Source organism: Streptopelia decaocto (genome assembly GCF_964273445.1).
Source record: "Streptopelia decaocto genome assembly, chromosome: 24".
In the NCBI taxonomy this organism is placed as follows: Eukaryota; Metazoa; Chordata; class Aves; order Columbiformes; family Columbidae; genus Streptopelia; species Streptopelia decaocto.
The window spans coordinates 128,473-143,615 of NC_138679.1; the positions used below are offsets into that span (position 1 = coordinate 128,473).

The following is a 15,143-nucleotide window of genomic DNA, read 5'->3' on the forward strand; positions in this document are numbered from 1 at the left end:
TCTCAATATACGGAGGCAAAATAAAACTTACGTATTTTGCAATCTGCCCCATGAGCTGATGTTTCCTGCTTTAATCCACACTCAATTGAGGAACAAAACCCCTCCTGGTTGCTCTCTCCCGGCCTCCCCAGCTCCTGTTCTGGCGCTGGAGCTCCTGGTCCCACAGCCAAAACGCCCGGGCCGGTGGCTGAGACCTCGTGCCGGTGGGAGGAGACGCAGCCCCGGCCGGTGTTGAGCCCCAGGCACAGCGCACGGCCACCATCCTGCGGGCCACAAGGCCAGGCTCGTCCTCCACCGCGGAGAAGAAGGTGGAAACCACCCGTGGAGCAGCACAGGCTCCGGCTCCACGTGCTGGAGAGCGGCTGGGCTCGCAGCCTCGCCAGGGAGGGCCGCAGCACTTGCCAAAGCCTGGGAGCCCTGACTTTGAGAGGAAGCCAAACGCGTTTTCCTCGCACACATCAAAGGGGAAACCTCCATGTTCCTCCCCAGGCGGCTCCTCCGTGGCTGGAAACTCTCAAGGTTGCCTTGGCCCCAGGCGTGGGGCGGGTTGGGATGGGTCCCCCACGCACACTCCCCCGAGAAACCTGGCTGAATTGCATCAAGGCTCCCCTGTCTGACTAAGAAATAGCTCTTCTGCTTTGCTTACAACCTCCTGGGGCAGAAAATGCGAAGGAATAAGCACCCTTGCAGAAGGACAGTGGGAAGCTGCTCAGAAATGCTCTTCCACGCCTGCACACAACCCCCAAGGGATGATTAAACATCATCCCCCCAAAAGCAAGAGGGGTGACAGCAGGACCCTTCCATGCTCACTGGGGGGTTTAATCACCGCTGCGTGGGCAAAGGTGGGGAGGACTAACCCCAATTCCTGACCTAATGCCATTAGAGCTCTCTCTAAGCCCTTCAGGATGGATATTTTCTGCTCATAATCTCTCCTCCCAGCCTTGAGCTGGGAGAGGTAACTGGGTGAATTGTCGCACGCATCTGGTCACGCACGGTCACCGTCCCGGCACTCGCCGGTCCCCGCCAGCTCCTCGTGCTGCCTGGTTGCAGCAGGTGATGGAGGAGCCAGACGGGGCTGCCGGAGCCTGGCAGGACGCAAGAAGGACCCCCCAAGCCCCGCTGCAGCAAAGTGGGGGCACCTCCAGCTCCCTGCAGAGCCTGCACTGCCCAGAGGCCGTGGGGCTGGAAAGCAAAGCAGCCACCAGCCTGCTGGAAAAGCCTAACAATGAGCTGGGGCTTTTCTCCCCCTCTCTTCTGGTTCTTTTCCTCCCTTGATTACCAGCTCCCAAAAGCAAACTCAGCCCATCCTGTGCCAGCACAGCATCAATCTCCACTATTGCCTCTGGGTGCTGCTGTAAAGTTGAGAAAAATCACAGAATCATTTTGGTTGGAAAAGACCCTCAAGGTCATCAAGTCCACCCATTTCCCCAGCCCTGTCCCTGCCCATGTCCTGAGAACCTCGTGTCCGTCTGTCCAGCCCTCCAGGGATGGTGACTCCAGCACTGCCCTGGGCAGCCTGTTCAATGCCCCACAGCCCTTTGGGGAAGAAACCGTTCCCAGATCCAACCTCAACCTCCCCTGGCGCAACTTGAGGCCGTTTCCTCTGCTCCTGGCGCTTGTTCCTGGGGAGCAGAGCCCGACCCCCCTGGCTCCAAGCTCCTTTCAGGCAGCTCAGGGATCAGAAGGTCTCCCCTCAGCTCCTGTTCTCCAGCTGAACCCCCAGGTCCCTCAGCTGCTCCCCAGCACACTAATAAGATAAATAATCACAAATACAGCAGCTGTCATGCATGTCAGGCACTGACGAGACCCTCTGGACAGCAACTCCTCTAAGCACAGCTTTGAGAGCACCTTCTGGAGCAGGTCCAACCTGCGGAACAGCAACGCCAGCCGGTGCTCCCACCAACACATGCCACCTCCCCGGCTTTGGCCACTTACCCACCAGCCCAGCTCCCAGGAACGGCGATGACGAGATGCTGTTGTGGGACGGCAGGTCCCTGTGCTCGCCGTAGTGAGGGCCTTCACCATAGCTCTGCTGGAAAACACAGGAGAGTTACCACCGGGCACGCCGAGCGCAACGCCAAAACACAAACTCAGTTTCCGCCATCACAGGAAGGCTCAAAGCCAAAGGCTCCTCGTGCAAAGGGCACAGAAATGATCTTATCCTCACACAGGGGAGCGCAGGGCAGTACAGCCTGCAGCGCTGGGAGGGGATACGGCACCAAAACAGGGACATTCAGGGACTGTCCCACGCTGGCAGCTCTGGGGCTCGGAACCCACGAGCTGAGAGCCCTGCAGCCCTCCAGCTGAGCCAGGGGCAAAGGGGCGAGGAGAAGACCTAGACAAATGAGAAATGACACCACAGTGCCTGCTCCGGCACTGACCTCATGGAAGGGAAAGATGTCATTGCAAAAATGAATCACACGAACCCATTAAAACACGAGCATCTGTCAAAATCACACCATTTCAATTAAGGTAATGTCTTTTCTCTCTTCCTCTCCTCAGGCCCCAGTCAGATGCTGCTGCGACCTCGACTCATAGAGTGACAGAATCATAGAATGTCCTGAGCTGGAAGGGACCCACAAGGATCAAGTCCAACTCCTGTCCCTGCACAGGACAACCCCAAAACCTTTTCAAAACCTGTCCCATGCTCTCCATCTCCACCTTGGGCGCCTTGGCTGGCCAGTGGGGTTGATTCTCCCCAAAACAAGCCCCAGTTGGTGCCTTGGGCTCCCAAAGCCCATGGTGGGGGCACAGCCCATTGGGTGACATCCCTCAACCTGCTCCCCCATTTGGGGACCCCACGGCCAGGAGTCCCCGCTCCCTACGCCAAAGCCGAGGGTGTGGGTCTGGGGGAGGTGCTTGGTGGAGAAGCCTCTCTGGGGGGACCTCGAGGCAGCAAAACCCGGGAAGATGGGGATGGGTGGCCCCTCTCCACGCTGTCACCCTCACAGGGCATCAAATGTCCAAAATGGGGCAAGAAAAGCTGTTCCAGCGTTAGACCCGACCTGCGCACAAGCTCACGGTAAAGCCCCTGTTTATTTTGGTTGGAGCTCGGTGTTTGTGCTCCGTCCTTACCCTTCCTTGGTCAAATGTGGAGCTGTTTTGATCTCCCGTTCCCCAGGAACCTGATCCTGGTCTTTCATCCAAACCTGCCAAAAAACAGGAAGAACAAAGGTTACTCTTGCTTTATCAGCAAAGCCTCAAAGGTGTTCTGGCAAAATTAACTCTTCCTTCTACAAACAAAACAATATTTTCACTAATAAACCACTTCCATTTGGCGCGACTGATCCTCCCCTCTCCCTCCTCATCCTTCCCACTCCAGACGGGAGTTTATTCCACAAACTTCAAAGCAAATCCCACCACAGCCTGGAAACACTTCAAAACACAGGGCAGTGGGAAGGGGAGAAATGAGTGTTGTAATTCGCTTTACTCCAGAAAGTGTCAATGAATCTCTTCTCCCCAGAGACTGATGGCGAAGAGCATGATGAGCTAAAAACGCATCGCGTGCATCGTGATGCTCCAGCAGGATCTGATTTTTGCCCACAGTGCTGCTATATCATGGACCAAACTCTGCCCTTCATCGCACCCCCGCAGATTAAACGAGTGCCCAGACCTGAACGCCCCAGGTGGAACTGCTGGGGGTACAACGTTACCTGTGGCTTAGTCACGCTCATTCAAGGGCATTTGCTATTTAAGAGGAAGGTGCACTGCCAGCATAGGGACCATCAGAGCAGACTCCTATCCGTCTCATTTTTAGCCCTCCAAGTGTACCCTTGGCAAAGCGGATCTGACCCAAAAATGGCAAAGGACTGAAACAGGAGGGTTCTGCAATGTGCGGCAGGAAATCATCTTCCATCCTCTGCCAGGTCTACCCCGGCCGCACCTTGGGCTACTGGCACACGAGGGACCCAGGGGAGACAGCGAACCAGGGAAAAACCCAGAGTCACACGGAGCAAAGCTCTCGCAGTTAAAGGTGGTTCCACAACTGCACGGAAGAACCTTCCCGGCAGAGCCCCGGCTGACCGCGGGTTCCCCCCGCGCCGGTCGCGTCCTCTCACGTCGGCATCTCCCCGTTCGAAGGCGCTGGCAGGGCCTGACACGAGGTTTTCCTCCAGGAGCAGAGACCCACTTGAGCAGCGGGGACAGGGACGGGGACAGGGACAGGGGTGCGTGCAGGAGCAAGGACACAGGGCAGGGCAGGGTTGCAGGACGCAATCCAATTTAATTTTAGCAAAGCTGATTATTATGGCGAACACGCTGTGTATTTGTCTCCTCCGCTCCCCTTACTGTTCATTTAACCAGAAACTTCTTTCAAATTACATCCTTCTATTTCTGTGCCTTTGTGTTAATCATTTCCCCAGAGAACTGGTGTTTAATTGCTGTCTAATTTGCATAATTATGCATATTAATCTCAACACCTAATGAATATTCATAATTCTCATTTAGATTTTGTTTTCTAATCAAAAATTTCCAATGTGATTACTGTGCAGAGCAGGGATAAGCCTCTAATAATACCTTGGATACTAGGGAGAATTACTGCCAATTCTCCCACCTCCTACTTCCTAGAATAAACTTTTGCTTTGCTAATGTGTTTTTCTAAAGCAATTCATCTGCATACCCTGCAAACACCAGCGGAGAACAGGAGGCAAAAATGCTCCTCTCTATTCATTTTGCTTTCACGGGTGTTTTTAAAGGTTCCCAACGGTCAGAGCGAAGACACAAGCAGGAACCGCAGCCTCAGCCATCCTTGGCAACTCGGCCCTTTGCACTGGAAGGACGAGGACGGTGGCGCTGACCGGGCTGAGGCGCCTCAGGAGCCCCGGAGCCAGAGGGGAAGCTGGGGCACAGGTGTCCTCACCCTGCACCGGGCAGGACGCGTGTCCGCGGGTCCCGGGTCCCCCTGTCCTCCCGCAGAGCCACCCACCCCGTCCCAGACCCATCGGTGGCAGAGGAGCATCCGCAGGCTGGGATGCACAGGGAGGGGTGCTCAGCAGGGCAGGGGGCGCTCTGAGGAAATCTGGGGGCCTAGAAGCTCAAGATGAATTTTTTGCCAACATTCCTGAAAAAAAATCAGTCACTGCCAGGCCTCCACAAAGGAGGGAAGAGGAGACAACGGGCGGTACAGGTAACAAAAGCCGAGGCCAAGAGGCTCATGCAACCCCTAGACGTGGCAGAACCCTCTGCACGAGTGACCGCCACAGCGCGGTGCCACCGGAGCGGACCAACCACATCGGGGCTCCGATGGCACACACCACGGCAGGCTGCCAAGGACGAGCCGCGCGCCCAGAGATGCTCCAGCGCCTGGGCAACGTGGAGCTGGGCTGAGCTGCCCCCCGACCCGGGAAACCCTCCCGGTGCCAGTGGCACGTGGTCACGGCTGCCAAGGTGAAGTGCGGTTATTGCTCTCCCATGCCAGCAGCAAAGCAGGTGGCACACAGCTCTGCAAGTCAACCCCAAGGCTCGGCGCCTCCAAATGCGCCCGTGACAGCAAACGCCTGAAACCTGCTGCAAAAAAAGGTCTTGTGCCTTTCCCAAGCTGCAGTCACCAGCATGAAAGGTGCCGGCAAAAATCAATTCAGCCTGCAGGTGTTTGAAGGAGTTGGGAATTTCTGGGATGAAGCCAGGAAAAAACAGACTGCCCGCTTTCGACTTCTGGCATCTGTCCTACATTCAATCCCAACCTGTTCTTCCCTTTGTACGGGAGGAAGCATCTGAAATGTGGCAGCAAAACGCCCTCTGCCAACACTGCAACACCCCCCAGTTTGGCCAAAGGCAGCGCTTCTGGAGAACCCCCAGCAGGGTTTCGCTCCACTTGCACCATAAAATCCCCAAAGAGGGGAGAACCAACGCGGTCACGCTTTCCACCGGCAGAGCCCTTGACCTTGACCCTCCCACAGGCATCACCTGGCACCGAGGAAGAGGAAGGAGCAGAAGACAGGGAAGGCTGGTCACGGTCAGAGCCCTGACACGACCTGGAACCACCTTTGCTCCAATCCGTGTAACTGTCCTTATGCTTTTTTTGCCCTCTTGTATTAACTATTTTACATCACTAGCTGTTTGGAACTGGGATCTTTGTGTATTTTTCATTCTAAAATGAGCAGAACTTAAGTTGTTTGGGGCATTCAGAAATCACTAGTTTGTTTTTTCTGGTTTAGTTTGGTTTTGGGCGTATTGTTGTTGGTGGTGGTTGGTTGGTTTTAACTGAGCCTATTCATTTTTGTAGAGGAAATGGAGGCTTCTGCAGCCCTCCATGAGTGATCTAAGTGACCAAACCTGTATTTTAGCTGATGTCTTAAGAGATGATAATGGGGCGAGAAGGACAGGGCTCAGGTGGTCCCACACAAAGGATCTGAAACCCCAGTCAGTGAGATGGTGCAAAGCTCACGTGGCGCGGGGCTGAGCCGAACTCCGGCACGGCCCGTTTCCGAGCGCGCGGCTCCACAACGCTCGCGGGGCTCCTGCGGCACAGGGCGCGTGTGCAGCTTCAGAGACGCCCACACTGAGCGCTGCTGTCGGGAGCCAGCTTCACTTTAAAACAAACCCATTTTCCAGCTAACCAAGTTAAGGCACACTTGCCTATTCAGAAAAGACAAAAATAGGAACAACCTCCTCTCTCCATTAATACAGTTATTAAAAAGCGCACAGATTAATTGTGCATTTTAATAACCCTGATCATGAATATTCATAACGTATTTCTTGCTCATGTTCTAATTAAAACATACTAATAGAATAAGATGTAGCTGTCAGACAGTAATTTTTTTCCCTTACAATTTTTGTGCCGTGGCTGAGAAGAGCTGACAGACAAAATCCATCCTAAGCTCTCAGCGCGGATCAAAATAATTTGTCCACATTTAGTCTCAGCAAAAAACGCCTTCACCCAACAGAGGGACAGAGTCAAAGGCTACACAGAAGTGAACAGTGACATCGGGCACTGGGGGCCGTTCCTCACCCAGGAGGAACCAAAAAGCACTTCAAACACAGTATTCCTCAACAAGAAAAGGCACTAAGGAGGGTGGCGCAGGGTTTTCAGCACCATCCCCGCACCACAGCAGCCAGGTACGGTCCCTCCTGCTCAGGTCCTGCTGTGCAGCTTCCAGCCCCCACCCACGGAGCCCTGGGGTCCAGAATGCTGCACCAAGAGATGCTGCTCTGGTCTCAACAACCAGAGCCCCCAAAGGCACCCGGGCACAGTGCTGGTCTGGGGCTGGGCAGCTGGCCCTCCAGACCCAGAGCAGGACATTTTTCCCCAAAAACAGGTTTTTTTCCTTGGAAACTGTTTGTGCAGCAATATCCAGAGATTTTGCTCTTATATCCTGCACCAAGGATCCTTGAAGGCACGCAGTTTTCCATGTCAGGAGGATGCAGCAAGGGGAGCGTCACAGCAGCCCCACAGGTGACAGTGGGGGACACCCCGGGGATGCTGCTCAAGCTGCGGCTGAGCCCTTCGCTCCCCCCGCCCGGTGCTGCCTCTGCAATCTGCCAGCACCAGAGCACCCTCCCTAATCTGATTCCATCAAAGTCACTGCGATAGGCTTTTTTTTTTTTTTTAAAGTCTATTAAAAATATTTAGGCCAAGCCCCTGGTGTGGCTGGACCAGGCTCAGGAGCAGCCACAGCTGCCATGAAAATGGTATCTCCCATCCATGGCACTGGGGAGCCCAAACCTCGAACCCTGGGGGCAGTTCTGGGCCCCTCACGCCAAGAAAGGTCTTTGAGGTGCTGGAGCAAATGGAGAGGAGGGAACGGAGCTGGTGAGGGGCTGGAGCACAATGTGATGGAGCGGCTGAGGGACCTGGGGGGCTCAGCTGGAGAACAGGAGCTGAGGGGAGACCTTCTGATCTCTGAACTGCCTGAAAGGAGCTTGGAGCCAGGGGGGTCGGGCTCTGCTCCCCAGGAACAAGCGCCAGGAGCAGAGGAAACGGCCTCAAGTGGCGCCAGGGGAGGTTGAGGTTGGATCTGGGAACAGTTTCTTCCCCAAAGGGCTGTGGGGCATTGAACAGGCTGCCCAGGGCAGTGCTGGAGCCACCATCCCTGGAGGGCTGGACAGACGGACAGGAGGTTCTCAGGACACGGGGCAGGGACAGGGCTGGGGGAACAGTTGGACTCCATGATCTTGAGGGTCTTTTCCAACCAAAATGACGCCGTGATACTACGATCTTCATGGGTTTACTGATGATCACACGGTGCCCACAGCGAGGCCCGGAGGCCGGGCAGCAGTCGGGGCTGCATCGGGACTGAGGTGGGAACAAACCCCGCGCAGCCAGCAGCCTCCGCGCTTCACCTCAGCTCGTCCCTGAGCCGAAACGGCGAGACCCTGCTCCCCATCGGCCTCCGTCAGAGGTGAATGGGACAAGGCCCCACGGATAGAGACACCGGTGTCACTGTAATTTGATTTGAAACAGAGGTGACAGAAGGCTGCTTGATAAACACTTCCAAATTAAGCAGCTTTGTGTCCTAATCGCTCTGGCGATCAGCCTCACAGCAAAACCTCTGCTAAAAGGGATTTGAAATCAATAAAATTAGTCAACTAGTAATTAGCTTTAGTCCCAGTAAAACTAGCAAAGTTGTTTTTCTCCAGGCTCCCCAGACCTGTGTGCCAGCACTTGGCAAGGAAAAGCCCACACATGCATCTCGGCATCCAGAGACGCCCCAGGAATGGCCCTTCAGTGCCGGCACAGCCCCTGCAAGGGGAAAACCGGGTGTTGGCAGCAGCCACCAGCTCTGCCTGTTTATTTTCCAGCCTCATCCACCCCCAATAGGAAAAAACAGCTGTGAATGGAAGGCAGCCGGTAGCTGTTTACAGGACGTCAATTGTGGACAGGACTATACAATTTGTTCACTTCCTTTTCCCGGCGCATGACAAAACAATTTAAAAAAAAGAAAAAAGAAAAAAGAAAAAGAGTCAAAAAATTCCCCCAAAAGCAAGTGGTGCCAAACACCTGGAGGGCAGGACAGGATCCCTGGCGATGCCACCCTTGCAGCCCCTTTTCTTGCTTTGATCACCCATTACACCCACCCGGAGGCCCTGCCCCAGGCAGGGGAGCTCCATTCCATCCCCTCCACTGCCTCGAAAATCGAGGCTGGACCAAGGCTGGATGGTGGAGACAGCAAGGCCCAGCTTCTCTGCTGCCTGGGGAGAAATAAAGTATTTGGTGGGTACCACAGTGTCCTGCCCCAAGAATGGGATGGATGGAGCCACGCTGCTCTCCAGCCCGGTCCTGCCCCTGCCCCTGTGTGCTGTCGGGTTCCCGACCTGTCCAGGGGGCCAGGAGACGCTTTGGGCAGACTCACAGAACAGTTTGGGGTGCAGGGCCCTTCCCCGCTCCCCAGTGCCCCCCACCATGACAGGGACATCGTCACCAGCTCAGGGTGCTCAGAGCCCGTCCAGCCTGGCCTGGGGTGTCTCAGGGATGGTTCATCCACCACCTCTCTGGGAACCTGGGCCAGGCTCTCACCACCCTCAGGACAACAATTTAATCCTCATGTCCAGCCTGAATCTCCCTCCTTTAGTTTAAACCATCACCCCTTGTCCTATCACAACAGGTCCTGCTCGAAAGTCTGTCCTCATCTTTCTTTTGGGCCCCTTTTAAGTCCAGAAAGGCCACAATAAGGTCCCCGGAGCTTCTCTTCCGCAGCTGAGCAGCCCAGGTCTCAGCCTGTCCCCAGCAGAGCTGCTCCAGCCTCGGGTCGTTCCTGCGGCTCCTCGGGCTCGCTCCACCACAGCGACAACCAGCGCGGCGAGGGCAGCAGCGACGGAACACACGCAACTGCACCCACGCGTCAAACAAACGGATCATCTCGGAGCCCGCTAACACCAACCCCTACAAGATTTACAGGGCAGACTCTGCCCATTTATCTTTGTGATGATGAGCGTAGCAAGAACTCCAAGCCAAGACACGCACATTCACCCCACAGTGGCCCCTGCGCCCCCACCCCCCGGGAAGCGCCTGCTGCTGCCTCCCGCCCCCCCAAACGCGCACTCGCGGACAATTTTTGACTTAAAAAAAGCTAATGCCACCATTCAGTGACCATTAATTCCTCTGCACAGCACCCGTTCTGGTATCTCGCATGCTGCATTCTGGTTCAGCAGCTTCTGCACAGTCCACACTCCGAGCGGGGTTTTTGGAAATGTTTGGGGCTGGGGAAAGATGGAACGGTCCCAGTCAGAGAGAGGGGAAAAATAATCCATTCCCCATTGGCTTTGGAGGAGTATGGACATAAATTAAATCTACAGCCAACACCAAAGAAAAAAGCCAGAAAAGGGGTAAAAAAAGCCAAAGTCGTCTGGTTATTCCTGGTCTTTTGGAAGATGGTCTGGGGATGGTCATGCACATGGCATTTCAAAATGAATTTGTGTTCCCAGCTTCTGCTGGGGGTCAGGACGTTGCTTTGCTCCAATGTCACAACCCACGGGCGACTCCAAAGGACACGGCAGGTCCCAAGGCAGCTCCTAGGCTGGTTTCAGGGGGTGACATCCCAGGAACGCCCCTGAAGAGAAAAATAAGTGCACAAAACAGTGCCCAGCACAGGGGCACAGAAGGTTTAACAAGAAAACCCAACAAGCAAATTCAACCACCTTTCACTTTAGAAACAAGTTTTGTTTGCAGACCCTACAGAAAGGTCCCCACTGTGTTTTGGGGAGTGGCTTTTTGGTAACTGCCTGCTTAAAGTCATAATTAAGGAAATAAATCACCCAAAGCAGCCCAAACCTCATCAAGGCCTTGTAAACCAACTGCACACGGCGCCAGTGGTGGGACCGATGGCGTCCACAGCGCGGCCAAGGACCAGACCCAGAGTTCTGCAGTACACACCAGTGGCAAATCGCTGGGCTACGCTCTGCCTGGAGGACAGGCCAAACCGGGCAGGATTTACTGAGCTAACGAGGCCACAGGGCCTCTTAAGTGCAGGAAGAAGGCAGCTCCCTCCAGCGCGAAGGCACAGGGAGCAGAGCGGGCCCAGCCCTTGGAAAGCCAGCGAGATGCCACGGGGAGAACGAAAACAAACCTGTGACGACAACCAGAGCGAAGAAAATAAACTGTAAAACTCCAAACACTTCCCCCAGCTGTAAAAACAAAGGCACAGCAATGACAAAACAAGAGCACAAAGGAGCAGCATGAAAAGGAGACGGAGGATAACACAGGGCTTGACCAGTTGGGGCTTTTGAAAGGTCAGCAGCCTGTGGGACAAACCCACCCTGTCCCTTGTCCCCAGCCTCTCCGGGACACACACACCCATGTCCCTCGTCCCCAGCCTCCACCCCAGCCCGACAGCTCATCCATGCTCTGCAAGAAGCGGGATGTCAAGGATGGTCTAAGGAACAAAAGCGCAGGGAAATGGGCCAAGAGCAACACGGGTTTGAATCAGACTGGTAACAGGTGAATTCGCTTTTTCCTTGCGAATGCCTTGGATCAACACATATTTTAGGAAGCAGCTCTGCTACCACCCTCCTCGTGGATGGAAACAGAGACCTGACATGAGGTGGCAGCAGGAAGCCCACTGCCAGCAGCTGGCCCTGGGGTCCCCCGCACGGTGACACGGCAAAGCGGGGCCGCAGGGACCGCTGAGCATGGCAGAAGCACGAGGGGCCGCTCTGGTGTCGGGATGAGCCACCAAGCTGCTGGAAGCAGTTCATGGTGACACCAGCCCCGCAGAAGAGCACGAGGCGGCTCAGAGCCAACCCTGTGGGACCCGCTTCCCGGGAGGGTGACACAAAGCGCCTCAGGCGTCCCCAAACCGCTCCGTGACGGGGCTGAGGAAGACACCCCCGCATCGGGAGCGGGTCTGACGCAGGGCTGCCAAAGCTCAGCACAAAGCCGCGCGGCGCTGGACACCAGCAGCGCTGTCCCTGTCACCCCCGGCTGCCCCTCGGCCTGGGCTCACCAAACGCTGCCGTCACACTGCTCCGTGCTATTTCTAAACATGCAACTTGAAAACGTTTAATCCTGTTAAATAAATATTAAAACTCATGGAGCTATGAGGATGCACCTTGGTCCGAACACCCAACTCGTGCCCCCCCGGCTGGAAGCCCACACGTGTGTCTATAGGACCGAGGACCTGCAATCCTGGAAGCAAAACACAGCCCCATAGAGAACTTTCACTCATGTTCTGCATCACATGCATTCAACAATGTTTTTGCAACCACAAACCAACTTAAATTCAGTAGATACCCGCTTATTCACAAAGCGAGGGGTTATATTCCATTAAACAGAAAGCTTCGGGGAGAAGAGCGAGGGTAACTCTGTGTCCTGTTTTTTTCCGGCTCATTTATTTTAGCACCACGTTGCACGCCCGTGGAAGACGCGGACGCTCAGCGCCAACGCACACGCTGTCGTGCACAGGAAGAGCTCACGGTGCTGAGCGCGCTCGGCCGCCCAGCGCCGGAGAGGAGCGAAACACGACGGCTGCGCGTCCCCGAGACGCCCCGTACTGACCCTTCATATTTTGCAGGCAATTGTGTATTTTGCACACAGGCGCAGATGCACAGAACAGGCACCCACACCCCCGCTACTTTACTTAGAAGCATATACCTCTATTTCCGCTGTGATTTGCATCTTTCCAAGTACTGTTTCATTTGCAATGTAAAATAAAATTATGGTATCAGAGACGCAACCAGACCACTGTCCTTTTGCTGGGGGATAAAATCTCTTCCCACTTGGTTTCCATTACTCACCCAGCAAGAAAATAAGGGACAAAAGCTTGTTTCCTTATACCTGGCCAAAAAAAATGACCCAAAACTTTGCAAGAGAGACATTTCAGATGAAACAAGGACATGAGTCCTCCCAGCCCACCCAACACCAGCAGGTAGGGAGGCCAGAAGCAGTTAAAAATTAGACAAATTAAAGACTGCTTCCAAATTACATGGAAGTTAAACAGGGAAACGGCCAAATGCACGCACACACAAGCACAATGGCCTTGGCAGTTTATCTGTGAGTCTTCTCTTACCAGGGAGAGCGATGGTGCGGAATGGCTGGTCTGCTCCATCGCTAACAGATCAGCACCTACTCTGCGGAGTTCCCTGGAGCCAGGGGAAGAAACAAATCCCACAGGGAAGGCTGAAGCGAAGGTCCATCCCGGAGCGTTATGGCGAGCCAGCTCGCAGGGCCTGCAATCCTGCAGGGTGCTGGACAGCCCAGCACCATCCAGCGCAGGATGTGACCGAACCACCGTGTTCACCCAGACGATGATTCAGCCCACAGGAAGGATCATCTAAGAAGAATTGTTCAACACAATGAGAAAAACCTCCCCAAACAAAGTGTCCTCGCCGCCAGCTGCCCGGCTGCTCCGTGCTGCGCGGGCCGGCCGAGCGCCCCGCTCCGGCTGCCGCTGGCAAAGGGCTCCGAGACCGCGGCGGCCACGGCAAAGATCCTGCTTTGTGTTCTCGTTTCTCCCGGCGAGCAGCGGGACCGCGGCCGCCACCCGCCCCAGAGCAACTGGTGGGCAACGCCGGGACCACCAACCTGCAGCCGAAACCCCCGGTCAGTCCCAGCTACAGGACTGCAAACTTCCGTATATCCCCAGAATATGCAAGCCAGGTTTACGAAGGCACCTCCAAAGCAAACCCAGTATGGAAGGCACAAAGGCTGGGGGATTCTTACAGAATTTGGCTAACATGACACAGCACGGTGAGATATTTACCTTAATAACAGTTTAAGGACAGATGTGACCTATTTAGAGCTCTGCCAAATATTTCTGTAATTGAATATACCATTGATTATGTAAATTGCATTTAAAAGGGCTGCACTCGATCAACTTGCTACTAAGAGCACCATTTCCAAGAACCACAACTCTTTCCCCCCTCTTTAAATATGAACACTTCAGGATGCCCACTTGTCCCTTCCCCTGCGCAGAATCCACATCTTTGCATAACCACATTCTGTGCCTCCCATTCCCCTTGTACCCAAAGGGACAAGTCACAGGAAGAGCTTACCTGAAAGAAAACCATGAAACGATCAGCTTTGTTTTAAGCTTTCCAGAGGCTTCTGGTGTAGATGGAGCGGAGCCCACCAGGGAAGGTCTCAGTTGGCCTCCTGACCTCAGCAGAAATCAATGATGCTTGAGAGCCTGTTTCTAGTCACACGTCCGCCAAGGGACGCCAGAAAGTTGCTCCAGTCCCTGAGTCCCTTTGTCCCTAAAACCAGATCACAGCCCCTGTCCCGAAGCAGCACATCAGCCCACACGCTGGTAAAGACATTAAGGGACCAGGTGGTGGCGAGTTGGTTGCTTTTTAAAAGAAATCCAGATCTTGCCCAGGGAAGCGGCTGAGTCGCCATCCCCGGAGGGGTTTACGAGGTGTATAGATGAGGTTCTTAGGGACATGGGTTAATGCCAGAATCAGGTTTGCTTGGACTTGGTGATCTTAAGGGTCTCTTCCAACCAAAATTATTCCACGATTTTGTCACCTGATTTGGTTCAGTATGTAGATGAGAATTTGGGGCCAGTTCAAGGGAGGGGACCGGACTGGCTTCAGCCACCAGCAGCACGGACACATCCCACGTTAAATCAGCCACAGAGGTGCAATATGAAGCATCCAGAGCAAGCTGGGCCGTGTCACCCTCAGCAGATACCTCCTGCCCCGGCGGGATTACAAACTGCTGGGACACCGAGGACATCGCCGAACAAGCAGAGGGGATCCCATCACCACCAGGCGTCACAGTGCTGACCCTGGTGACATCTCTGCCCGGGCACACACGTCAATGCCACGGGCGAGGTGCCAGTAGATGGCACTCAACATGTACCATGGCCCTCAACGTGTCCCACAGCTCCTCTGTTTTCTAGGACTAACCAACACTTTTTTCCCTGTGTGCGCATTTCAAACCATTTCCTGGGTGCTACTCGAGCATCACGTAAGGACACTCGGCAGAAGCTGATCCTCCTTGGGCTGATCCGAACAACAGTAGAAAGAACCCTGAAAAACCCACTGCACAGCTCCTAGGAAGCCCCATGAAGATCTCACGAAAGTAGGTTTTATTCTTCTGACCATTACAACACCAGGGAGCAACATTTCCCCTACTGTACACCTCTCACGCCACGCCGGGCACGCACGGCCCCGCTGCTGCCAGGGACCGGGGAATCGGTTTTCTCCCCGCCTGAGCATCCAGCCCGGCTTCCGAGCTCTTCGAACGCTCTTCACATCAGTGCTGCGAG

At 54.7% G+C, this 15,143-nt stretch overlaps 1 protein-coding gene across 14 annotated transcripts in view; it reads right to left on the minus strand.

Annotated features, from left to right (window-relative positions):
* TCF3 (transcription factor 3) overlaps positions 1-15,143 on the minus strand; it is a 73,672-nt gene that overhangs the window by 35,626 nt on the left and 22,903 nt on the right. For 12 of the 14 annotated variants that reach the window (XM_082071825.1, XM_082071827.1, XM_082071817.1 and 9 more), the window contains exons 4-5: positions 3,076-3,149; positions 1,936-2,032 (exon numbers count right to left, since the gene is read on the minus strand). In XM_082071825.1, the coding sequence (XP_081927951.1) occupies positions 1,936-2,032; positions 3,076-3,149 (171 nt within the window). The remainder of the gene's footprint in view (positions 1-1,935; positions 2,033-3,075; positions 3,150-15,143) is intronic. The other 2 variants (XM_082071824.1, XM_082071820.1) reach the window with 1 other exon arrangement.